The sequence below is a fragment of the Protobothrops mucrosquamatus genome, unplaced genomic scaffold (genome assembly GCF_001527695.2).
Source record: "Protobothrops mucrosquamatus isolate PMUCROS unplaced genomic scaffold, P.Mucros_1.0 scaffold_69, whole genome shotgun sequence".
In the NCBI taxonomy this organism is placed as follows: domain Eukaryota; kingdom Metazoa; phylum Chordata; class Lepidosauria; order Squamata; family Viperidae; genus Protobothrops; species Protobothrops mucrosquamatus.
This window is the reverse complement of record NW_015386145.1, coordinates 273,240-299,163: the sequence shown is the minus strand read 5'-3', so window position 1 is coordinate 299,163 and position 25,924 is coordinate 273,240. Positions and strand designations below refer to the sequence as shown.

The window sequence follows — 25,924 nt, the reverse complement described above, 5'->3', positions numbered from 1 at the left end:
ACAGCTGCCTAGGATTGTGAGGGAGCGTTGCTTTAATTAGTTGGCAACATGGGCTGTGATAGATCACTGGCTTTCAAATAAAGGATGTTGTTTTGCCCTTGATTACTGTAATCAAAACATACCACTAAATCATTTTGAATTTAAGATTTGATGTTGAAAAAGAATGTTCCAAAACTGAGGACCAGGAAGACAACTACTCTAAAACCAGCATTAACAATAACATAAAATTACCAAAAGCAGAGATAGACACAATAGGTAAGTAATTTCTAAAGAATATATAGTTTGTTGTTAAAGTGTATGAGGTCTAATACCGTAAGAGCAGAACTTGTTTCAGAAATAATCAATGCTCTAAAACCTATGGTATTTTTGGAAACTTTGGTTAATTATATTGTATATCTTAATGGCATCTGTACATATCAGATGTTTACATTCCCATTCTCAAAAATAGGTTCCTGCCACTGTATTATGCTTTGTCTCTGAACATATAGCCTTGATCTCAGTAAAACAAATAAACAAAAAGAAAATATTTTATGTGATTCCATATATTTACTACTGAAGTAATTAAACTAGTAGTAGAAGCCAGGTGCTTTGAAAATGAAATTTTAAAAATTATCCCTAACCTTACCATGTTGCAAATTACTAGATAAAAAATAAAAGGTTTCAAAGAAGAGCATCAACTCTTGTCATTTCAGTCCTGACAGAGTTCACTGGCTCAAAACTTCTTATATACTGAATGAGGTCATAGGCTTCTAATCTGCAGTTCATTGGTTGATACTGTTCTCTAATGTCTCAGGCACAAGTATGTTACACCTTTGCTACTTGAGAGCCTTTTAACTGGAGATTCTGAGCATTAAACCTATGACTCCCCCCAATGCAAAATCTATATCGAAATCTATATAAAATCTGTAGGATTATTGAAATGCAGGATTACTGCTTGCCAGATCAGTGCACTTTTTATAAGATACCTACAGCTATGAAAGTTAAAATATTTTTATATAAGTGTTTTTGCCTGCAAATGTTATTCCTCTCATTTATAATAAGAATTATTCTAGGGATGACTACAAAAGAAAAGACATTTGCTGCTCATCGTGAAAAAGAAAAAGGTAATGAAGCATTTGTCATAGGTGACTATAAAGAAGCAATTGCCTACTACAGTCGGTAAGTTACTGCTCTTTCAATTTCCTTTCTGGTTTATTAAAATAATTATACTTTGTCTTTGAACAAAGTAGGAACCTTAATTTGCTTTAAAAATAACTAGTTTCACAGATGGGAGTTCTTATGTTCTATAAAGAGTATCTATCAAATTAATATTCTGAAACTGTAAAACTTTTAGGACTGAGAAAAGCAGTGGTGGCAAACCTATGGCACAGGTACCAGAGGCGGCACTCAGAGCCCTCTCTGTGGGCACATATGCCATTGCCCCAGCCTCGCCCCCCCATGACCCCCTGCTCACTAGCAGCCCCCCACGCGGAGCAGCGCAGCCAAGGACATGGCAGCCAGTGTAGACAAGACTCTACCTTCACACCCCATCGCGCATAGTTGATGCTGCAGGACGCGGGCAAAGGGCGTGGCCACCATGGCGCTGCTGGGCTGCCTGGGCGATCTGTAGCGGGCCTTGGAGGCGGTGAGTGGCCCTGCAGGCAGGCGGGGTGGGGGATGGTGTGGGGGCGGAGCGGGCACGGCAGGGGGTAGAGCAGGGGCAGGGCCAGTTTTTGGGCACTCGGTCTCTAAAAGGTTTGCCATCACCGGAGAAAAGGCTACAGACCTTACTACAGACATCACAATATATAGAATCACTGTAAAGATTAAGGGGAGATCTGGGAATTGTTTCAGTAAAGGGCAGTATTTTTTTTCCCTAAGTGCCAAGTGCAAAAATAGGTAGCAACAGCTTTCCCCTCCAATCTGAAGTTGGACACAACAATGGGAAATCTCTGCAATATCTTGTATGATGAAGCTTAGTCAAACGCCAATAAATTATCTCTGCTCCTTCCCAATTCAGTGTTGGAGATGTCACTATCACAAATAAATTAAAGATAGGAGATAAAAGGGAATCAAACTAGGTCTGGTTTATACCATCCTGAATGTTTATTTTCACAAAGCTAGTCAGAACAGCACTTTGATGTGCTTTTCTTAATTTAGTATTTGTTTTATGGCAGGATATTACATTAATGTTTATATTATAACAAAAATTCCATTGAAAGTTGAATTTATTCAGGGTCCTATATCAAGAAACACAGGAATGCTGATTTTGCTATAAAAAGTCATTTCTATCTTCAGATTTTTATGTGCCCTTTTCAATTTGCTTTTTCCTATTAATTGTTTCATCAGAGTTGATTGCATCCACTCTGATTGTGTCGTTAATTTCTTTCCTACTATATCTTGCCCTTGAATTGCTATGCGTAGCAATATGCCTAAACTTTTCTTTTGTGTTTTTAAACTATATTGGAATGCAATAACAGTTCCTTTCAATTCACCTAATTCTTCTTTCTGTAGTAATTCGAGTAAGGATTTGTAAACTCTAAATAATGTTGCTTACATCTGTTAAAGTGAATTTTTGGCTATAACATCTGATACAACAGTGAAATTATCAAGCATTAAGCTGCTAGTAACTATTCATTAAAGTGTCTGGACTGATTGATACATTTTGCTTTTTGAAGAAGCATATCTGCCCTCCCTACTGTGGCTGCATATAATAACAGAGCTCAGACAGAAATTAAACTCCAGGACTGGCAGAATGCGGTTCGAGACTGTGAGGCTGTGTTAAAAATGGAACCAGAAAATACAAAAGGTAGAATTTAATATATTTCTGAACACATTAAGTGCTAAAACAGATGCTTTATAATTATGGAAATAAGGCTAGTACGGTATATGTGGCAATTTTAAAGAAAGCGTGAATTGTTTTTGTATTGTCTCTCTTCAAGCCTTTACAAATAGATTTGGAGACGGTAAATGCAATCGCATGGGGTCTATCAGTGATTGTTCAAAAAAGATGCATTTTTACCTAACTGTGTCAACAGTTGCTACATGCCTGTCCTCAAATGATCCAAATTACCTTTTGTATTTCAATTTAGAACAAACAAAATCCTATAATCAAATAAAATAAATGTAATACCAATAATTTATTACACAAATGTGTAATGCAGAGTAGAAAACTTACATGCACATTATTTAGAATTAATGAGAAATCATTTACGTAATAGCTGAGATTTATAGACAGTTCCAAATGAAAATTATTTTAAATATTCACAAATTTGTTGCTTAGTCTTCACATATTTCTTTGATGAGAAAAAGCAGTGACAGCATAAAAAATATTGAGTATTTCCCTATTATTATCCTATGTTCACTTCAAAAGTTTATTTTATGCTTGATCTGTAATAATACTCACTAGACAGTGAAAATAAATACTTATTTAATACACCAGAAATTCTTTTTGGTTATTTGTATAGAGGATTTTTTTTTAAATTATCCGCAGTAATAAATGAAAAAAATTGAGGCCAGATTGAAATATGGTTTTTTTTAGCTTTATGCCAATATTTAATAGTGAGATTGCAAGTTAGCGTTCATACTTCTTTAATTCAAATGTGTTATCTGACACCCTCACTAGTAGATGAGATGTAAATAATCATGATATATTTATCCCCAAATCTCTTTTCTCCACCATCTCCCCCAATACAAAGAAACCCCAATCATTTTAATGAAATCTGAGTAGTCTTCAGATTACGCACATTATGTCAAATGAGATTTTTAAAAGCCATTTGCTATTGAGACTGATTATATATAATGACTACATAATTACTTTACATTTACAGTATATACGCAGCACTAAAATCTTGTCATTCAGAAGAAAGTGATAACTATATTTATTAATTAATCTGTAGCTCTTATCCGTCGTTCCACTGTTTATAATAAACTACAGAATTTTAAAGCGGCTGCTGAAGACTTGAGGAAAGTATTACATATTGATCCAAAAAATGCCATCGCTAAAGTAAGTATTAATACTTTGTTTAAGAATCGTAGCATTAATATGTAATGGTGCTTGTGTTGCACTTGTTTATTGTTGGACATAGGATTATAGCTGGCATATTAACCTTTGAGTTCTGTTAATTTAGTGCCTTTTGGCAGAACTCTGTTGTAATGTGGAACCTGGGATTTCTGATCAAGACGTATTAGACAGGGACAGATGTATTCCAGGACTCCTTGAAATTCTATTAGCTGGATAACTGTTTAGAATTAGAATAAAATAGAGCTGAAAGGGACCTTGGAGGTCTTCTAGTCCAGCCCCCTGCTCAAGCAGGAGAACCTATACTATTTCAGACAAGTGGTTTTTTAACCTCTTCTTAAAAACCTCCAGTGATGGAGCACCCACAATTTCTGAAGGCAAGCTGTTCCGCTGATTAATTGTCCTAAATGTTAGGAAGTTTCTCCTTAATTCCAGGTTGCTTCTCTCTTTGGTCAGTTTCCAACCATTGTTTCTTATCCTGCCCTCTGGTGCTTTGGAGAATAATTTGACGCCCTCTTCTTTGTGGCAGCCCCTCAAATACTGGAATACTGCTATGATGTCACCTCTATTTCTTCTTTTCTTTAGACTAGCCAAACCCAAGTCCTGCAGCCATTCTTCATATGTTTTAGTTTCCTGGCCTTTGATCATTTTAGTTGCTGTTCTCTGAACTTTTTCCAAAGTCTTAACATCTTTTTTTGTAGTATGGTGACCAAAATTGGTTGCAGTATTCCCAGTGTGGTCTTACTAGGATTTTATAAAGCAGCACTAATACTTCGTGTGATCTTGATTCTATGCCTCTGTTTATACAACCTAGGATTGCATTAGCGTTTTTGGCTGCTGCTGCACACTGCTGGCTCATATTCAAGTGATTGTCCACTAGGACTCCAAGATCCCTCTCATAGTTACTGTTTTTGAGCCAGGTCTTGTCTAATCTGTACTTGTACCTTTGATTTTTCCTGCCTAAATGTAAAAGTTTGCTTTTTTCCACATTAACACTCATTTTGTTGGATAGGGCCCATTGTTCAAGTTTGTCGAGATCTTTTTGGATCCTGAGTTTGTCTTCTGGGGTGTGGGCTATGCCTCCCAGTTTAGTGTCATCTGCAAATTTGAGGAGTTCCCCATCTATTCCCTCATCTAAGTCATTTATGAAGATATTGAAGAGTACTGGGCCTAAGACAAAGCCTTGTGGTACCTCACTGCTTACTTCTCTCCATGTGGATGTAGTACCATTGAGGACTACTCATTGAGTATGGTTCGTCAGCCAGCTACAAATCCATCTGGTGCTGATGTTGTCTATCCCACCTTTTTCTAGCTTACTAAACAGCAGGTCATGGTCTACTTTGTTAAATGCCTTACAGAAATCTAAGTATACTATGTCCACAGTATTTTGCTGGTCTACTAATTTAGTCATTTTAATTAGGGATTCCTGTTGGAAATAAAAACTGGTGATTCTCTTCTGATAATCTATCTTCTATCTATATAAATAAAAATGTAAATGTTCGTTTGTTCAAAATCTTAAATCTCCGAAAGTTCTTCACCGATTGCTTTGAAATTTTGACACAATGTTGCATTCGAATATGCGCATGTTTTTATATACCTACTATTATATAGATGTCACACCTGTGACACAAATGTGCGCTTTCTCTTTTCTTTCTTTTCCATTTAACCAGACTGAGCCACAGCAACGCGTGGCCGGGTACAGCTAGTTGATTATAAAAATGGCATCTAAGAAGATATTGCCACCATTGTCCCTCAAGATGACAGCCTCATATTGATAAATATGTAATGTTTGGCTTTTTAGTGATATAGGAATGATATAAACATACAGAAATAATTGTTAACTCTATAAGAACTTGTTTGGATGTGTCTAAGAACAGAATCTCACTGTTAGAAATCTTAAAAAATCTTTGTCACATTTATTGTTTTTTAAATGACCTTGCGGTCAAGACTAGTTGAAGGGTTAGGAGGGAATAGGGGAATGCAACACTAAAATACATATGGCAGCTTTAGCTGCTTTAAATTTAAATTAAGGTGAGAAGACCAGGACTTTCCAGACCCAATCTAAGTTAGCACTAGTTGCTGTAATGTGTCTTTGGATCTGAATCTTGAACATAGGAAGAGTGAGCTAATAGAATATTCCTTTCCTGGTGTAAAAACTTATCATAGAACAAAGCTAAACCAAAACTTCTATAAAATTAGCTCTATCTACCCAAAGGATTTCCTTAGTCAAGCCTTCTCTGAATATTACTTTCTCTCTAGCTGCCATTTTATACAGTTTTAAATCCAATGTTTTTAGTTACTATAATTATTTGTTTATTTTAATACTTTTAAGTGTGTATTCTGCTTCAGGATGTTTTTGACTTGGAAAAGTGGTATAAAATATAATAAATAAAAAAGCAATGAGATTTGTTCCTGTGGTAACCTGGTAGAAACTGCCACAAAGGACCACATTTTGACTTTTTTTGATTTGGAAAAAAAACTGGGAGAAAGTGACATAAGTCATTTGGTTCTCCATGTTATTTAATTAAACAGTAGCAGATAGCTTTTGGCTCCCAGATATTGATGATTTATGCTTACTAGCATTACCAGACAAATGGCTAATACTGAGAATTGTACTTCAACAACATTTGGAGCCTTCAAATGTATTTTTGCCTAAATTAAATGGATTTTTTTGGGGGGGGATATAGATTTATTTTCGGTAACACACAAAGTGGCACTAATTACATAGTAACTGGATTTTGATGGATTTAAGACAAAAAGTACAAAGCACATCTTGCTTTTTATAAATAATGGATTTTACTACCATGGCATATTACAAACATTACAACTTTTTGAAAAAGGCAAAGCAAACTAAACCAAACTATGAAATATTTATGGAGGAACTAAATGGCTGTATATTGTGAGAAAAATTATAGAAATTCCATACTTTCTTGTAAAATACTGGCAGTTCATGGAACTATGATGCCTTATTTACATTAGTCGGAGTACATGTAGCTAAACATTGCAGGAAATTGTTCAACTTAATATTTTTCTATTTTCTTCTTGATGTTTTTGACTAATAACACAAAAAAAAATTCCATCCTTGCTCCACCCAGAAGCAAAAACAAAACAAAACAAAACGTTAGTACCCACTTCCATTGTTCAAAATATCTATGGTTTGATGCAAGGAGAAAGCTATCTGCTTCTGAAGATGTGATCTTTCTGAATTTCCACTGGAAGTTGCTACGATAACTGCTTTTCTTGATGGCAAAGCTTTGGCTTTGGGTTGCAAAATAAACTTTGTGTCTGTGAAAGAGAGCTCACTTTAGCTCATGAGACTGGCAGACAAAGTGAAGCAAGAATTCAGAATTGATTATACAGAAAAAAGAATTGGTGAACAGGTGCACTGTAGAAATTGAAAAACCAGTCAGGAGTACTAACAATTCTGTCATGATTAAATGACATAGAATTGGATCCAGATCTAAATTATGCTTAAAGAAACTCCATTAAAAGAAATTAATGTATTTTAATAAGGACTCCTACAAATTCCTGGATTTCTATGGGCGTATAATCATAACTAAGTTTAAATCCAGTCCATTCTAAGATTTGTACAGTTGAAAGTACAAATTGTAATATTTTGCACTATTTAACTCAAATATTACTATTATTCTATAGAAAAAGCTATCAGATATTGATAAGAATCTGAAAGAATCAGAACCTGTATCTCAGACGCAAAGCAAGGGGAAAAGAATATTCATTGAAGAAATAGAAGAATCAGAAGAACAAGAGAGAAATGAAGGAGAATTTGTAAATGGTGCTGGAAAGAGAAGTAAGTTTATTGAATGTTTCATTTCAGAAGCAGTGAGTAGATTGCATTGTGGTTTTTAAAACCCTGTCATTTAATCTAGTTTAGGATTTTTTACAAAGACTGTAAAAACTCTCCAAGATTTTGGAAATTTCTTTAAATCCTACCTGGTAATATCAAGGACTTGAATCTGAATATTTCTATGTGCAAAGTATTAATCTCTTCCTGATCTAAGCTTGAGAAAAAGATCACATGCCTGTTTTCTCTTTGGACTCCTTACAGTTTCAATATCAATAGTTTTCCTTTGATGACTGTTCACATTAAAAGCTTGAATAACATTTGGAATTAATGTGTAATAGTTTCCAAGTGGGAAATAAATTAAAGCTAAGGGCAAAGTATTTCTGTTCACATTGGCATATTTAAATAATAGCTAAAAGTGTACAGTTTAAAGCAATGATATTGATATATTCAAGTTTAGTGTATTGTGCAAAATAATATTTGAAGGCAATGCTTCAGAAATTTATTTATTTTTACTTTATAAAGCTTGTAAAAGCAAATAATTTATCAATAGTGATATTTTCTTCAATAGAAATGGAAAAAAACCTAGACTTTACAAAATAGTACATGTATTAAAGTAGCCTTTTCTACTTAATATAGTTCAGTAATGACAGACAGTAATGACAGACAGACAGTTTATTAATATAGTTATGACTGCTAATTCTACATAATCTACTGAGGTTTTTGTCACTGAATGCCTAGTATTTAGCTAGTTAATTCCAGGTGAATTGGGTGTCATTCAAAAACAGGGTCCCACTCGTCTTGAAATAATAGCAGACTTGACAGTTTTAAATTTCTGTTAATAGCAGTTGTTTGGATTTTTATATTCACCTACAAGAGATACAAATGTTGGGTTAAGTGCTTTTCAGTAAGCTAAATATCTTGTGAACTTTCTGATGAACATTTCGGTCCCCCCCCTGCTTTGTTCTGACAATTGTTCCTTCCGATGATGCACAGCCTAACCCAGCTGATTCACTTCCTTGTAGAGACTGCAGTGCTGGTGGGAAGGGAGAGCACAAGCAAGCCGGCAGAAATGGGCAATGTACAAAAGAAGTTCAGCAGTCGAGGAGGTGCCTGGAAACCAGACCATAAAGAAGCCCAGAAGCCCAGAGACCCTTCAGAGAATAATACTAAGAAAGGCACATCGGAAGAAACGATACGGGAATCTCTACAAGGTGGTAAAAAGGAAATCAATGGCTACCTGAGCAACTGTCTAAATGGAAATGAAACTGGGGAAGGAAAACCAAAGGATGTAGAATCGTCAACGGCTGGAATAAGCCGTTCTACTCTGCTGCCTGATAATGCTGCAAAACTGAAAACTGAAGGAAATGAATTATTTAAGAATGGGCAATTTGGAGAAGCTATGCTGAAATACTCCAGAGCAATTGAAAGTGTGCTCAGCTCAGGTGAGATACATATTTTTATGTATACGTTTTTATATACAACGATTGGCCTTTTTCCAAAGGTGATTTTTAAAATACCACTAAGCTTTTTTTTTTTTAATATTTCCTCCTTTTGGTTCTGTTCTAAGAACTAGCAGATGAAAGGTTCCTTTGCAGTAACAGCTAATTATAAAATTGAATTCAGATTCGATAAGTGAAATGGATTTTGTAATGTAGATTTCCTAGAAGCTGAATTAGGGTTACATATTTAAAGTTAATTGCATAAATAAAAAAAAATTCCTTGGGGCAACTGAATTACTGCAATTGTGCATTTTAAGCACAATTCTATTACTGCAGTGAAACTTGGGGACCTACTGAGGCATATTTTTATGGTAACAGCAACTGCATTTCAGTAACCAAATTTTCTCTATAATTATATGTAATTCTAGGAATCCAAACTCCAGAGGATTTGAGTATTTTGTATTCAAACAGAGCTGCGTGTTACCTAAAAGAAGGGAATTGTGCTGATTGTATTCAGGATTGTAACAGGTAAATAACAGTTGTTAACAGGAAAAAAGAAACCTCATGATTATGAAAGTATTTGAACTAGATTTTTAATCTGATAATTTTTTTAATAAATTGAAAGGTGTAGCCTGTATTAATGCTATCACACATTCCATTGGAACATATTGCATCTAACTTTTTTGTAAGACAAAAGAAGGAAGATGATGAATAAGCTAGTTAATATTTCTTCCAAATTGCATCACAATGCCTAAAAGGTTTTAATGTTAAAGGAAGTTCATTATAGAATTTGGATGGGTATTTATGCATGAATTTCCTGTTTCATATTTAAACCTGCAATAATGTGCAGGGCATCTACAAAGAGTTGTATCATAATTACAACATAGTTGCAAATTATGTAGAAATGTTTCCTGGCACACTAATACAACCATGAAGTCGTTGCTGAAAGATAGTGCCACTAGCATCTCCTCTACTCTCGAACATCCTGCAGTGTTGTTCCTATTTTTAAAAAGACTTCTGTTTTTGTGTTCTTAATTGTTGTCTAGTGAATCAGATCTCATGTTAGACATACATCAGGATGTCAAATTCAATTTCATTGAGGGGTGCATCAGCATTGTGGTTGCCCTCGGGCGGGGTGGTGTGGCGGAGGTGGGTGCGGCCTACTGGGTGGGCGTGGCTGGGAGGGCATGGCCAGCTTGATGTCACTTGCATCAGGGGTGCCTGTGGGGGCCTGGGTAGGACTGGGGTGGATTTGAGGGTCTCCAGCAGAGGGGGGTGGGACCAGGGCGAGTGTCAGGGCATGGTCCACTGGAGGAGCCTCACCATCCCTCTCAGGCCATGCAGGGGGGCTCCTGGACAGTGGCACAGACTGCCTGGAGCCCTGGGCAGTGGAGGTCAAGTGCCCAGCCCGGCCCTCGAGCTCCCACGGCACCGGGACCCCAATGTCCAGCCTAGCCCAGCCCCACTTCCTCAAGGGGGTGCCCAGCGGCCCTTACCTCCTCCTTGAGGCTGCTGCTGCTATGCTTGCTCTCCTTGGCCAGCTTGCTCATGGTGGGTGCAGGAGGGCAACGTGCGTGGGTCTGAGGGAGGCCCACTCCCTCTCCATGCAAGGAGACCTGGCTTTGTAACCAAAGCATCCTCAGCAATAGGATGGGAGACCACCAGGGGATGGCAAAAGGGCAACAGGGCTTCTGGTGGCCAAGTGCTAAGGCAGGACTTCCCTCAGACCCTCCCTCCCTCTCCTTCCAATCTCCCTCCCTCTCCTTCTTCCTTCCATGCCTCCTTTCTTTTCATTCCCATCTCCTTCCATCCCTTTCTTTCTTCCTGTTTCCCTTCCCTCCTTCCTTCCCTCCCTCCCTCTCTCTGTGCCCAGGAAGGGATGAGGGGAGGGGGAGAGGTTGGCAGCGCTTCTCTCAAAGAATAACAGAATTGGAAGAGACCTTAGAGGCCTTCTAGTCCAACCCCCTGCTCAAGCAGGGGACCTATACCATTCCAGACAATGGAATGCAATCTTTTCTTAAAAGCCTCCAGTGATGGAGCACCCACAACTTCTGAAGACAAGTCTTTTCTCTGGTTAGTTGTTTTCGCAAGTCCTTAGTTCTAGGCTGGTTTTCTTCTTGATTAGTTTCCATCTATTATTGCCTTCTGATGCTTTGGAAAATAGGTTGACCCCTTCTTCTCTGTGGCAGCCTGTCAAATATTGGAACACTGCTATCATGTCACCACTAAGCTAGACATACCCAATTCCCACAAACATTTGTCATATGTTTTAGCCTCCAGCCCCCTAATCATCTTTGTTTACCATCCATTAAGACCAGATGGTCCCTCTGGTGTGGGGACCACGAGCAGAGCCTTCTCAGAGACAGCACCCCAATTATAGAAATTTCTCCCAAGGAAAATATGAACAGTTAGAGACAACTCCAAACACACTGTTCAGCCAGGCATATGTAGAACAACAACATATTTTATGGTCAAACAGCACTAAGTAAATTACTACTAATATTTTTCTTTCTTAAAATACACACTTTTAATATTGTTTTAAGCAGTGCTGGTGATTCTTTGCAATAGCTGTCTTTTAGAGTTTTCTTATAAACCACCCTGGATTTCTCCAGAACATTTAATTTCGAATTAGACGTTGATTTAATAAATTAGGCAGAAGAAACAAATGTTTAAATACATCTAAATCCCACAGACCTATTTCTTCCTAGGCGCATACTACAGAGAAAATAAGGCATTCCATTTCTAGCCAGCATAACCACAGGATGATGGGAACTGTGGCCCATGACACCCAAAAAACATTAGTTTGGGTAAGGCTGGATTAAATAATAAAAGAGCACATGAGAGGAAGTAGAAGCGAGAAACACTTTTCATGTCTCTGACAAAATAATTCGGGAGGGGGGGTGGGTGGCTGACTCGGCCTTTTAATTTCAACTCACACCAATTCCTCTTAACTTCCCATTCAATCCAAAGAGTTCTTTTATCAGCTGGATTTTAGGGAGGGGAGGCGGCAAAAATATACCATTAAGCCAATCTGCGAGTTTGCTCTCTCGCCTGCCTGCACACCACCTCCCCAACGCAGCACGCGGCTCCAAGCCATCTCCCCAGAAGTCCTTTGCAGATAATTACATATATTCCTTTTGGGCCTCTCACTTTTCTGGGAATCGCAATGCAACTAACCCGACCCCCCCCAAACGGCCTCACCTTAAACTGTCTGGCATCTAGTCTTGTCATCTTGCTTCTCTTCGCTGCCGATGGCCATGGCTTTCCCACACGGGGGCGGGGAAAGAGAAGTGCTTGAAGGCTGCGAGGCCGGGCAGGTGAGCGGGCCATGGAAGCTCTGGTGGCAGGGGCGGCACTGATCTAAACTTTGTGTCGGCCATCTAGAACGTGATCAGTTTTAGATCCGCAAGGCCGCCCTGGAGGAGGACCGAAAGAGGGGGCCCAGCCAAGCCACCACCCGGCCTGTGGGATGAAAGGCAGAGAGTTGGGAGCGCACGATGGCACAAGCTGAGTGTCGGCTGGTTCCTGGTCGCACTCTCCACTATATGGTAGGGCCGGAGAGGGGAACGCTGCACTCACGCCGGATGCAGAACTATCTACACACAATCTACCATATATTATGAAGGGCAATAGGCCTTCTAAGATGAAAACTTTTAGTGCTTTCCTATATCATTCGTAAGTAGAGCAATGTAATGGAACTAGGATATGTGAATTCTTGTTTGTACTGTGCAAATGCAGTCACAGAAATGCTATCTTGTTAATATGCTGTATTTCAAAATAAATACTAATGCCTTTATGGATATAGTTGGACATTTAATTTAATCATAGAGTAATTAAGAAAACATAGAAAATAAAGAAACAAAAAAATAAAAACATAAAAGATGGAAAGTAAACAAAAAAAGAAAAATATAATTTGGGAACAAGTAAATTTGTAATCTTGCTATATTTGTATTTTTAAATATTTGGCATGTTACTGTAAAAGGTGGAGTAATCTATTAAGAACAACTTTACTGATGTAACTGAAACAGGAAAAAACAGGTGTGAATCCAAAATCTTTAATTAAAGGATTCTTAAAAGCTTTTTGTTGCAGTGCGAATTTTTTAGCCATGCAATTTCCTACTTTAATTTTCCAATGTATCATAAGAAACTCTGGTAGCCAGTAACAAAGAATTAATTTCCAGTGTTATATCGTTTAATAAATCCTAGGAAATAACGACAATAAAGCTAGATTAGCATTAATAGCTGAAAATCTATTGTGCAGTCTTTCTAACTTTTATCCAGAATGGGGCCAGAAAGGAGAATTTCCAACCAAAAGGTTTCAGCATTTTTATACAGTATGCTGTCCAACACAGTTTAGAACTTTGCTTAATATAATTTAATGTCATATGGTAACCATAAAAAATTTATCTTTAGAAAATATAGATGACTTGCCAAAATGCTTTAAAAGAACCTTTATCCTACAGAGTTTTGAGCTAATTCATCTGCTTCAAATTCCTAAGCTTTATTTTATGTAAGATTTTTATTAACTGTCGAAGGTGTTTCTTCAGTTTAAAATTCTATATAGACACCCCATTCTTCAAACTTTTTTAATGGACTTGACTGGTAATTTTAAGAAGAAATCATTGCTGCAGAACTTTACTGATTAAAACAAGACTGGGCAGTTCTGCATAGAACAGTTTTATCTTGTGAATAGAGCTCAACAAATTTCAGTAAGAGTATCCTGTGAAATGGTAATAACACCATTTATCAACTGGTAAATTAATATGCTTATCCACCCTCCCTCCCTCCTAAAATTTATTTCATTAGAATCTTGTGATTAAGATGAAATTAATGTTTAGAAAAGGTTAAACTCTGCATCTTTCCTATATGTTTTCTTTTTTATCCCTGCATGTAATAATTTTAACATTTGTTCTTTAGTGCGCTGGAACTTCATCCATATTCTATTAAGCCTCTTCTACGTCGAGCAATGGCCTATGAATCAATGGAACGATACCAACAGGCATATGTGGATTATAAAACTTTATTGCAAATAGATAGTGGAATCCAGGTTGCAAATGACAGTGTTAACAGGTAAATATTTATAATGTTTAAAAGAACACCAGTATGGAGCACTTTGATAGACTATGTTATATACACACATTTATACAATAATTACTGTCATTATAATGATACGATTTCTTTTTTTTATGTAGATGTCCTGTCATATTTTTCTTTTAAATTTATTTATTCATTCTTGAGATTTATAAGGCTGCCTAACTCAAATACTGTGACTTTGGGCAATGATACTATTAGATGTTGTTATTCAAGTACTTAGCAATTGATTTTACACAAAACTGGGAATGCCTACCCATCTATATACTGACATATTAATGCATCTTAATTTGCAGAAGGTTAGCCAAGGAGCATTACTTGCAGTTTCTAAACATCTGGTAATAAAAAGAGAAATGTTGTAGCCAGTTGAATCAGTAAAGATTGTATACTCGTCATATGTATAACCTTGAGTATCATCAAGCCAATGGCAGAACATTGCTTTTGTTATTTAACACGTCCCATTTTGTGTACTACAATGTCCTCTTTGGCATCAGTAGTAATCTAGTATTCAGGAATAGACAATCAGAGTTGCATTAGCCTCTGATGTCATTTATTGAATGCCATGTCTGCCAGTAATGTTGACTCTAAGTGTATATAGTTTCATGAAATAGATTCTATAATATGAGAGAGAAGCTATTTTTATGGTAATAGTCTATAGCAGGCATGTCAAACTCGCAACATCACGTGACATCGCGCGACGTATTGGGACTTTTTCCCCATTGCCAGCAATGGGGTGGACGCGGTTTGGACGTCACGCATCCGGCCCGTGGGTCAGCAGTTTGACATGCCTGGTCTATAGTGATTGGGATGGCAACACATTCTACCACAGTCTTCTCAGTGTAGTATTGGCCCATGGAGCTGTTATAACTGATGAGAATCCTAGCATTCTGCTCTGGGAAAAGCAAATGAACACCTGGTAGGTTTTACAAAACCTTTCATGGATTATGCTGTAATTACAGAAATTTCTGAATACTTCTCTTAAGGTGTATATCATGAGATTTTTTTAGTTCATGTCAGTTTAAGAAAGTATGTAGAAATATAAAGCAGTCTTTTCCATCCTTCCTAATTCAAAGAGCTAGAAGTGTAAAAGCTTGTTAGATATATCAAAAAGTAAGTAGAAATGCATAATACTATGGTGAAACTTTGCTTAAAGGCCATCCTTAGATACTACCAATTTGGACCATTTTTGGATTAAGTTCAGTTTACCACAAATGGTATAGGTTTGACATAAGAATGTACTAGTCAGGTATTCCTGGATGATATAGATAATCTGTATTATTAAGGACAAGTATCAAATAAAGTAATAATCTCAGTCTCTTAATTTCCAATCTGATTTTGAGTCAAAGATAGCCTAATTTTCCCTGGTGGATGACTTGCATTAAAAACTAGAGGGGATTATGTCTCTAGTGATTCTATGGAGTCTCTAGATGACATTTGATACTATTGATGATCACATTGTTCTGAACTGTCTAGCTGAGATATGATGGAAAAACAATTGTGTAGTAATGCTTGAAATTCTGAAGAGATTACTAATAGTCTGCTTTTCAGTTTCACAATTATTGGCTAATGAAATGGTTCTCCATTCTACCTAGTATTGCTATAGAACAGCCTGAAGTAATCATCCAGCAAATTGGATCTGGGTGTCACAAAATCCCAGTGAGACCCATTCTCCATATTAATATTAGGCATCTACAGAGACTGTAGAAGTCCTGAATTGTTGCCATTTGGTAGCAATGTAATCCAGACAAGATGACAAAATACTAGTTGTAGAAAAACTAATCTGCAATGAAATGCCTGCTTTGTGTGAGGTGGCACTTTTCTCAGCAAACCTGTTATTTAGCCCGGGAGCGCTCCTCAGCGGTGCTCTTAAATATCTCAAGATACTTGCAGCTAAAAAGTTCGACAGATCAGGCTGGGGTGCCAGGCATACCCTTTCTGGAGTATGTGAATGTATCCAGTGTTACACAAATGCTAATCATATCCAAGTTGAATAATAATAATAATAATAATAATAATAATAATAATAATAATAATAATAATAATAATAATAATAATAATAATAAAGTTGAAAGGGATTTTGGAGGTCATCTAGTCCAACCTCCTGCTCAGGCAGGAAACCCTATACCATTTCGGACAAATGGTTGTCCAGTTTCTTCTTAAAAACTTCCAGTGTTGGTGCATTCACCGCTTCTGGAGGCAGGTTGTTCCACTGGTTAATTGTTCTAACTGTCAGGAAGTTTCTCCTTAGTTCTAGATTGCTTCTCTCTTTGGTTAGCTTCCACTCGTTGCTTCTTGTCCTGCCTTCAGGCGCTTTGGAAAATAGCTTGACTCCCTCTTCTTTGTGGCAGCCCCTGAGATATTGGAACACTGCTATCATGTCCCCCCTTGTCCTTCTCTTCGTTAAACTAGACATACCCAATTCCAGCAACCGTTCCTCATATGTTTTAGCCTTCAGTCCCCTAATCATCTTTGTTGCTCTTCTCTGTACTCTTTCTAGAGCCTCAACATCTTTTTTACATCGTGGTGACCAAAGCTGGATTGTAACATGCTTTGCTGGGGATTTTGAAACATCAATTGGTGAAAAAACCGCAATAGTCAGAATTCTGAATTTTTTCTGCATTCATGATTTAGGTTATTATTTTTGCTGTCTCGGTAATGTAAATGGATTGTGGGTGAAAGTACTTTTAAATTTGAATTTTTTAGTAATAGGATGCTTGAAAAATATCAAGTATCCCATGTGATTCTGATGCTATTGCTGAGTAGAGTGGAAAGCTTTTCTCAGGTGGGTTCCCAGCCTTTGAATCTTTGGGCCACAATAAATTGCCAGATAGCACTTGGATTTTTGTTTTGCTTTCTGTTGTTACAGACAAACTACAATCTGCTTTTTAGACTAAGGAAAAAAAATATTCTATTTGCTATCCCATGGCATCTGATCTCTATTCCCTACCTTCCCTCCCAAAGACAATGTGAATAACTCATAACTGATGCAAAATGATATGGAGAAAAAAAAAGAAAGGGATGTGTGTAAACAACTTTTACATGGATGTTTGGTAGGACAAGCAAAGCAAAAGAATGGCTTAGCAAGTTATATTTGTTTTATTAAGTAGTATTTTTAATATCTGGATTTAACTGATATTTAAATTTTCTATTTGTTGATTTAGTAGAATATAAATAATAAATACATTGATATTGCATAGTTGTTATTTCAATAGGAGTAGTTATTTTTTAAAGGATTTGCATTTGCCATAGTGGTAGATTAGGGTGTTTTTTTTTTGCTGTACACCAGTCAATGAAATTGTATTAATATTATATCACATCCCAAAAAATTAAAAGAAGCTGTTATAAGCAAATCTAGAGCATCACTTTCTTCTTATTTCCACATGTTGAATGTTTGAGATTTAACTGTCTTGACTAGAAAATGTGGCTTCCACTGTTTCCATGATCAATATATATATATTTTTCTGTCTTTTTTATTTAAAATAGCCACACCTTACTATTAAGTATTATGTAAATAAAGAAATATGCTTAGTCAGTATTTCCAAACAGCATAACTAATTTATATTGGAACAATTTTAAATTCTGGGCTTAGATGTGGTTGTTAAGTGGGTACTACCTCTTGTGCCTTGAGATGCACAACTAAAATCGCCACTTGACTTAAATATAATGAAATGATTGATGACTGACTACCTACAGGAATCACTTGAGTGAGGTACAACATTATCCATCGCCTTTTGAAAATATATTTCGGACTGACCTTTAAACAAAGAAAATGCTTTCTTTAGCATTTGCTCTAAGATCTCATAGCATTGTGATACAAACTGAAAAATCTAAAGAACGTGAATTACGATTTCCAAGTTTTTTTATTTTTATATTTCAATATACATGCTTTCAGAATTGTCCAGAGTAGCCTAACTCCTCATTTATTGACTGAGTTACATTCCAACAACCAGGTCATTAAACAAAATGGTGGCTAAGTGAACATGTGACAAATCATTGGTTCAGATATTTTCCTACGGCTATACCAGCATTATTTTCACTCTGGTGTGTGTTGTTATCAGGCATACAACATTTGTTGTAAATATCTGCATTGGTCAGAAAATGATTTTTTTTATTGCTGTCATATTTGCAAATAGTAATTGCTAAATGAAGAATGGGTGTATTTCTGGTTTCTGGCTTGTTATTTAAAATTGTTTCTGTCTGTTGTGCTTAACCCAATGACTTTTTCCCCCTTTCTAGGTCTTATTTATACTTTTCCCTTCACTGCTTATTACTCTTTTCTTCCTGGCAATCCATCTCCTTATTTCAGCTGCTTCCTTCTCTTCCTCTTCCTCCTGCTGGTAATTCTTTTTTTCAGCTTGCTAAGTATTTGTTTCTGGACTTTGTTAAACAAGCCTAAATTAAATTGAAGTGACCTAGATATCTCAATATGTTTAAAGTTTTTTGAACTGATGTCCTATGATGTTCTTAGAGTTTCTTAAATGTTACTATTAACATTTTTTACACCTAGTGAGAAATGAGACTAAGCATCTTAAGGATAGCGTAATCTAAGTGTCCAATACTGATCTGAACAAAATAAAGGTTGGGAAGACTTTAAATTTGTACATGTATAGATCTGAGGTAACATTGAGTGCTGTGAGCTTTTTAAATAAAATTAGTATTATATATAATAAAACTTGTTTTACTTTAGGATAACGAGAACCTTAATAGATCTGGATGGTCCAAATTGGAGGGAGAAGTTACCACCAATACCTGTTGTCCCAGTTTCTGACCAGTTACACTGGTGGGATGGAGAAAGCTTTACTTCAGAGTTAAAACAAAAGAAAACTGCAAATATTTGCAGAAATCAACTGTCACAGATTCCAAGTATGTGCATATTATTTTAGTATATCAGAATCATTAGTGAACTATTAAGGAAAAAAGTCATATTTGAGATTTTGGTTCCATATCCACAGAGATTTTTATGTAGTGTTTCATTGTTTATGCTAAGGGATTCCTAAGCCTTCTTTTCCCTGCAATTTCTCATGCTACAAAAAAGCATCTCAGAAAATCAGACCAAGTTCTGGAGCTGACCAAATCCAAAATGCTGTAGTAGTTAGAAGAAGTAGAAATTAAAACATTCTGCTGAATGCAGCATTTAAATGCAGAGTTTTTCGGGATCGCCTTCATACCTCCTTCGTTGGAAATAAATGTTTACTACTGCACTCCTATTGATCACACACAATTTTCCAGCTCATATATTGTTCCATATTCCTCACGCAGCATTGGGGTGAGTGGCTATATGTATCTGTTTAATATATCTTGAAAGTGTGGTGCTTAGTTTGACTTTTTGGTGGCAAAGAGGTCTTGTGAGATCATGAGGTTAGCCACACTAATAAGAGAATGTGAAACTCCCTTATTTAAGTAATCAAAGGAATGTTCTGTAAGTATTTGCTTTCTGATTAGGTATAAATAGGTATAGATATTAATGAATGGGCATCTATTTATCTTTATCGACAAATAGGTGATAATGCAGAAGAGAAATTCAAGCTATTTAAGAATCAAGGAAATGAATTTGTGAAAAAGGGTAAATATGAAGAAGCACTAATGAAATATGATGAGTGTATAAAATTAAATTCGCAGGAAAAGACTATCTACACTAACAGGTAACAAGATCTCTAACTGCATCCAAATCCTAGCCAGCTTTGTTTAGATTGTTCGGCAGTTATCATTAGTTTTAGTGGAGAAAAGCTGTTTATGGCTGTTTCATTTTTGTTAATGAAATATAATTCCCATTTTGTAGATACCGTATTTTATATTTCCTACAGGAGCTTCAAATAATATACATGGGTTTACTTTATCATTTTAATATCCCTTATACGGTCAGCGAAGTAAGAGATAATAATTGGCCCAAAGTCATTGAATGGACTTCATTCTCCATGAAATATACTATCTATTATATTGCACTGTTGCAAATTGTATATTCATATTACTTATAGCACCATATATCGATAGGAATATGGTACTTAGGTCCATAACTTGTTCAGCTGGAAATACTCTACAGAGCTGGGCAAATGACCACAAAATGTATTCTAATTGGAAATGTGACAAATTCTTGCTCTTGAAATATACACATATTTATTTTTATGTATAAAAAATAATAGGAGTATAAGGACCAAGCTGTTTTGAATGTTGCAGCATGATCTTACACTCTTGTTTCTGATTGTACTATATTAGGGCTCTTTGTTTCTTGAAACTACTTAAGTATGAAGAAGCCAAAAAGGATTGTGATTATGTTCTCCAGATAGATGGCTCTAATATAAAGGCTTTATATAGAAGAGCTCTAGCATACAAAGGATTAGAGGTAAGAACAAAGAGTAATATATCTATTAACCCATCAAATGTGTGTAATGGATATGAAAATAAAAATGATGCATGAAACATAGGTGATTATATAATAAGTAAACTTAGCTTGAAGACTTAAGAATGTCAAAAAGAAAAATGCTGAATTTGGATGCCCCAAACAGTAAGACCTATTTTAATATAAACCAGGTGGGAGACATTTTTAGGCAGTATTGGGAAGCTGCTAACATCAAATATCTCCAGGACTTGCCCTTTCATTGGCAGGAAAGATTTAAGAGGCATAGCCATTACAGGTTCAATTGCTACAGTTCAGTAGGAACCAAAAAGCAGTAGATACATTTGGCTGATTAAATATGAAGAATTCCTGCAAATGGAGCAGCTGAAGTCCATAGGAGTGTAATCAGAGGTGTGTAATCGGATCGGAGGCATGCTATATAATAATTCTCAGGAAGTAAAAGCCAAGGAAAGAGAGCATAGTGACAGAGTGTTATTTGTAGAAATAATTGCTTCTACTTTCACATTTTTAAGTGTTGCTCCACAGGTAGTTCTCAACATATGACCACAACTGGGAATGGAATGTAAGTTATAAGTTGTTACGGTTTTAAGTACCAAGTCATGTGGTTGTAAGTGCAAATCCAGCTTAGCTAATGGCACTTTTCCCTGGCAAAACTAGCAAAAAAACCAACACCATCACATGGCAGTAGGATGCTACAATCAGTGATAAGTGCATGCTAGTTGCCAAGTGCCCAAATTGCAATTGTCACCATGGGATCAGGGCAACAGTCGTAAGTTTGAGCTCAGGTCATAAGTGACTTTTTTTTTGCAGACTTCTGTTAATTCAAACCATTAAGTGAATAGACATGTTGAGGACTATATTGCTTTTGGAATGATTATTGGGACCCTATCTTAAATAAAATGAACCTTTAATATATTTGCCAGGGGACCTGGCATATATTTTTGTAAATTACATGAGGCTTTGGTAAGAACAGAGATATGTATCTTCCTCCTTACTTTGATAACCAAAACCTTGTATAGCAGATCACTCATCACAATAATGGATTCTTTAAGAACATAAGAATGTCCCTGTTGGATTAAAGATTAGTCCAGCAAATAGCTATAAATATAGTAACATTTAGAAAATGTTGGAAAAAAATAGAAAACATGAAAGTAAGAATCCAGGTTAGTTTTCTGACCATAAGTAAATATGGTAATTTTTCCAACAATTTCTTATTTAAGCCAATGATTGATTTTTCTAACTTTCAGAACTATGAAGCTAGTATTGAAGATCTGAATAAAGTTCTTCTAATTGATTCCGGTATTGGTGAAGCACAGAAGGAGCTAGAGGAAACAACACAACTATTTAAACTTAAACGTGAATTTACAGCCAACGATCAGCCAAAGCAAAGGAAAAAAATTGAAATCCAAGAGGTATTTAAGAAAAACCACAGAGGCTTAAAAGCTTTAGATTAAATTGCTAGATTTTATTCTTAGCTTTATTTTTAACTTATACATTCTCTGAATACATTTGGCAGTTTGGAGATATTTTGTAAGAATATATAGCACGAAATACAGAAGTTAGTTTGAACTGCACTTTTATCATTTTCCCCACCTTGTTCATGCTCCAGACTTACTGTGTTCAACTAGTAAAATTCTCCACTGGAAAATAAAATCCCCGTGAGGAGTATACAACTTTTCTGTTGTGAAATAACACCAAAACAAATTTTCAGTGATAGAATGTTTTAAACACACTTAGATGATACAGCTGGAAAGCATTCCTGGTTGGAGACACTAGTAGTTGACTAATCACCTTGATAAGATGTAAGCAGAAAAGCGCTGATGGATGATATTAGTCATTGGTCTATGATGTCTCTCAGGATAATACCTTGCCTTTGTTTCCCTGATATTGTTTAATGTATATTGAAACTGGTAAATATGTTTTGGATGTGATATTCCCCATATGAAGGTGACAGCCACTTCCATGTTTTTTTAATGAAATTAGTGAGGATGTTCTAAATTCTACTGCAATGGCAGATTAATAATGGACTAGATCAGGGGTGTCAAACTTGCAATGTCACGTGACGTATTGCGACTTTTTTCCCATTGCCGGCAATGGGGGTGGGCGCATCTAGACCGCGGGCCGGCAGTTTGACACCCCTGGACTAGAGAAATGCAAACAAAATGCATCCTAATCCAGATAAGACAGAATTTGCATCTAGCTGGGCATGAGAGATTCTATCTATTTTAGAGGAAGTTGTACTTCTCTTGAAACCTCTTTCATAGCTAGGGAGTCTGTGTCTGGACACCCAATTTTTTTATGGTGTTCAGGAGTCCGCACTAAAACTAGCATGTTTATTCCAGTGCACGTGAGATTCAGTCATAATGTATAGATCCTGCTTTCATTCCATTTGTACTATTTTAATGTACTGCATGTGAGACACACACCCCCTCGAGAAACTTCAGTTTATACATAATGCAGGCTCAACTCCTAACTAGAGCCAGTTATAAGCAGCTTATACTCTGTGATCAAAATAGCCACTAGTTTGTTTCTGATCTGGCATGATTCAAAGCTGATGATGCTTTTTATGAGTTGGGAACCAGGCCTTTTCAAATATCATATTCTAACCTACCAATCTGCCTAAGATTTAGAAATGGGTTTTTTTTTGTTACTGTTATTTTATTTCTGACAGAAACAAATTTGGAGGGAAATAATAGATGGCCTCTGGTGATTTTACCCAGGCGTTGATCTCTATTAATGCTCTGTCTATTCCTCTGAGCAGGACTTCGGCAACAAAACTGCTGAACTGATTTTTTGGTTTGGTTTTTTTTATGGATGCTGTATTTATTTTTAATGTTTAGCTGTGCTTTCAATTAATTTGTGTATTTTTATTGTTATTACTGTTAGCCTCCTTGATTGACATTTTTGGAGAAAAGTGAACTATAAATAAGTGACTACTACCAAGTCACTTGAGACATATCATATGGATCTTTTCCATGAAATTAGCAACCCACTGAGAATTGGGCACTAGAAAATAATAGTCAGCCTCTGTGTGATCAGCTGAAGGTTGTATATATGAGCAGGAACATTTTGGAAGATAATTTAGGAAGGAATAAATGAAAATCTGATCATTATGAATGAAATTTTCTCCAGAGACACATTGAAACCACAGTGGTGGCTGCAAACGTTCTTATGGCTTGCCTCCTGCTTACTGTAATTATGAAATATTTTATGTTGTATGTATTTATCAAGGCTGACCAAATGCATGGCTATTTCTTTGTGAAGGCAAATGAACCAGAGGAAGATGATACAGAGACGTGTTCTTCGAAGAATACAGCAATACACCCTTGCAGTGCTAAAGAGGAGCTTGAATCAACCATGCCATTGAATAGCTCAGAAAAGCTAATCATTTCTAAGCCATCAAATGCCTATGAATTTGGGCAGATAATGAACATTGTGAATGCCAATAAGGACATTGCTGCTTGTGCAGAGCTCTTAGCAATGATTGAGCCAAAAGATTTGCCAGTATTACTAAGCAACAAACTAGAAGGAGATATTTTTCTCATCTTTATTCAAGCTCTGCAGTCTGATGTGTTCAGCCAAAACCCTAATCTGGTATACCAACATCTTTTCTACCTAAGTAAAGCTGAAAGATTTAAGGTGAGCATAGTAATGTCTTCAGTGTAAATTATTTTTCAAATAACAAAGGTATTTAGCTAAATGTCATTCCAAGTACTAATTAAGTGCACATACTTTTTTTTTTCCCCCTCAGGTAGCGCAGACACTTCTTGGTAAGAATGAAATCGAACAGGTTCAGCAGCTACTGGCTTCTCTTTTTAATGCGCAAGACCAACAATTTTCTTTGAATGATCTTGAGAATCTTAAGAAAAGCTTTGAACTGTAAACAGTTTGTTTTAATTACTCCATGCAAATATGCATAGTGTGTCCATCTTACACCGAGGGAAGGCAAATAGTTTTACCTGGGTTATTTAATATGCTGCATATTTTACATATACTTCGATAATCAGCTCCTTCATCTTGTTGTAAATGTTTCATTCTACAATTATTTTATTTATGAGAATGTTCCCTACTCTTTGGCACCTGCACTTATATCAACAAATAGATTAGAAGTAGGACTGGGGCTTGAACAACTCATTTAGATAGGAAAGAAAAAGAATGAAAAATACTCTGCATTTGCTTGAGGAAGAAAACCTTGAGCCCTGAAGACACAGCCCCAGAAGGCCAAGCAAATAGTCTAAAATGTTCCTTTTATGAAGGGATATTAAGCAAATGATAATACTTATTTGAAAAGTGTTCAGATGGTTATATGTAGCTGTTTTTGATTTGCTGTTTTTGTTTCATTTTCTTCTAGCATAGGGGATTTTTCTAAAGAAAAACAGTTAAAAATGGTGATTGACACTGCAATGAAAATGAATAAGCCCCATTAAATAAGGAATTGTGATCTTATTTTAAGTGGGCATGTGTTGAAAGACTTTGAAAGTGTAGCATGGTGATAGCACTTTGTTTTTGCAGCTGGGAAAAAAATGGACAGTACTACAGCATATTTCAACTTCAGTTTTGCTTTCATTTGCTGTTCCAGACAAATTCATCTGGCTTATATTGAGTATGGCTTTCAAAAAAACCATGAGTCATTTCTTGTCTTACTCTTACAGAATTAACATGCTGGAGAGTTCTGAATGTGTACAGCTGTGTGAACCTTTTAGCAGCTGGTTGCAGCAGGAGATGTTTGAATCTCCTCTGAATTCCTTCCACTGAATATATACTGCTCAAAAAAATAAAGGGAACATTTTACCATGGAACTGAAGGGGTTTGCGTTCCCTTTATTTTTGTGAGCAGTATATATGAAGGGAGATTTCTCTGAGCTAGTGACTTACTACAGAACAGCAAAGATGAAGCAAAACATGTAATAAATAATAAAGTAATAAATGTTTTGAAGCAATACGGCTATTATATTTTAAACTGGAAACTAATTTATTAATAGTATGCAACCCAAATTATATTACAGGAAGTCTTATTTGGTACTTCTGCTATTTTGAATTAAATGTTTTCTTGGATTAGAAACTATAAAAAAATGTTAAGAGTTTATCCACTTGAATTGTTTCCTTGAAGAATTTTTGTAATAAGGTTTTGAGCTGATTGATATAAAAATACTTGTAATGAATAAATATTTTAAAAGAAAGATATTGGGCATATTTTTATTATTTGTTAACAGCTTTGTTTTCCACAGTGCCCCA

General features: G+C 36.1%; 1 protein-coding gene across 2 annotated transcripts in view; it reads left to right on the top strand.

Annotated features, from left to right (window-relative positions):
* Positions 1-25,590, top strand: part of SPAG1 (sperm associated antigen 1) — a 32,036-nt gene extending 6,446 nt beyond the window's left edge. The window contains exons 6-20 of one of the 2 annotated variants that reach the window (XM_029283629.1): positions 146-255; positions 1,053-1,158; positions 2,658-2,788; positions 3,879-3,985; positions 7,655-7,808; positions 8,828-9,247; positions 9,673-9,772; positions 14,162-14,314; positions 19,023-19,198; positions 19,836-19,977; positions 20,549-20,675; positions 21,938-22,102; positions 23,955-24,329; positions 24,442-24,582; positions 24,614-25,590. In XM_029283629.1, coding sequence (XP_029139462.1) covers positions 146-255; positions 1,053-1,158; positions 2,658-2,788; positions 3,879-3,985; positions 7,655-7,808; positions 8,828-9,247; positions 9,673-9,772; positions 14,162-14,314; positions 19,023-19,198; positions 19,836-19,977; positions 20,549-20,675; positions 21,938-22,102; positions 23,955-24,329; positions 24,442-24,573 — 2,398 coding nt within the window. In that variant the 3' untranslated portion in view covers positions 24,574-24,582; positions 24,614-25,590. Of the gene's footprint in view, positions 1-145; positions 256-1,052; positions 1,159-2,657; positions 2,789-3,878; positions 3,986-7,654; positions 7,809-8,827; positions 9,248-9,672; positions 9,773-14,161; positions 14,315-19,022; positions 19,199-19,835; positions 19,978-20,548; positions 20,676-21,937; positions 22,103-23,954; positions 24,330-24,441 lie in introns of both variants that reach the window. The other variant, XM_015813396.1, reaches the window with a different exon arrangement.
* The last annotated feature ends 334 nt before the right edge of the window (positions 25,591-25,924 follow it).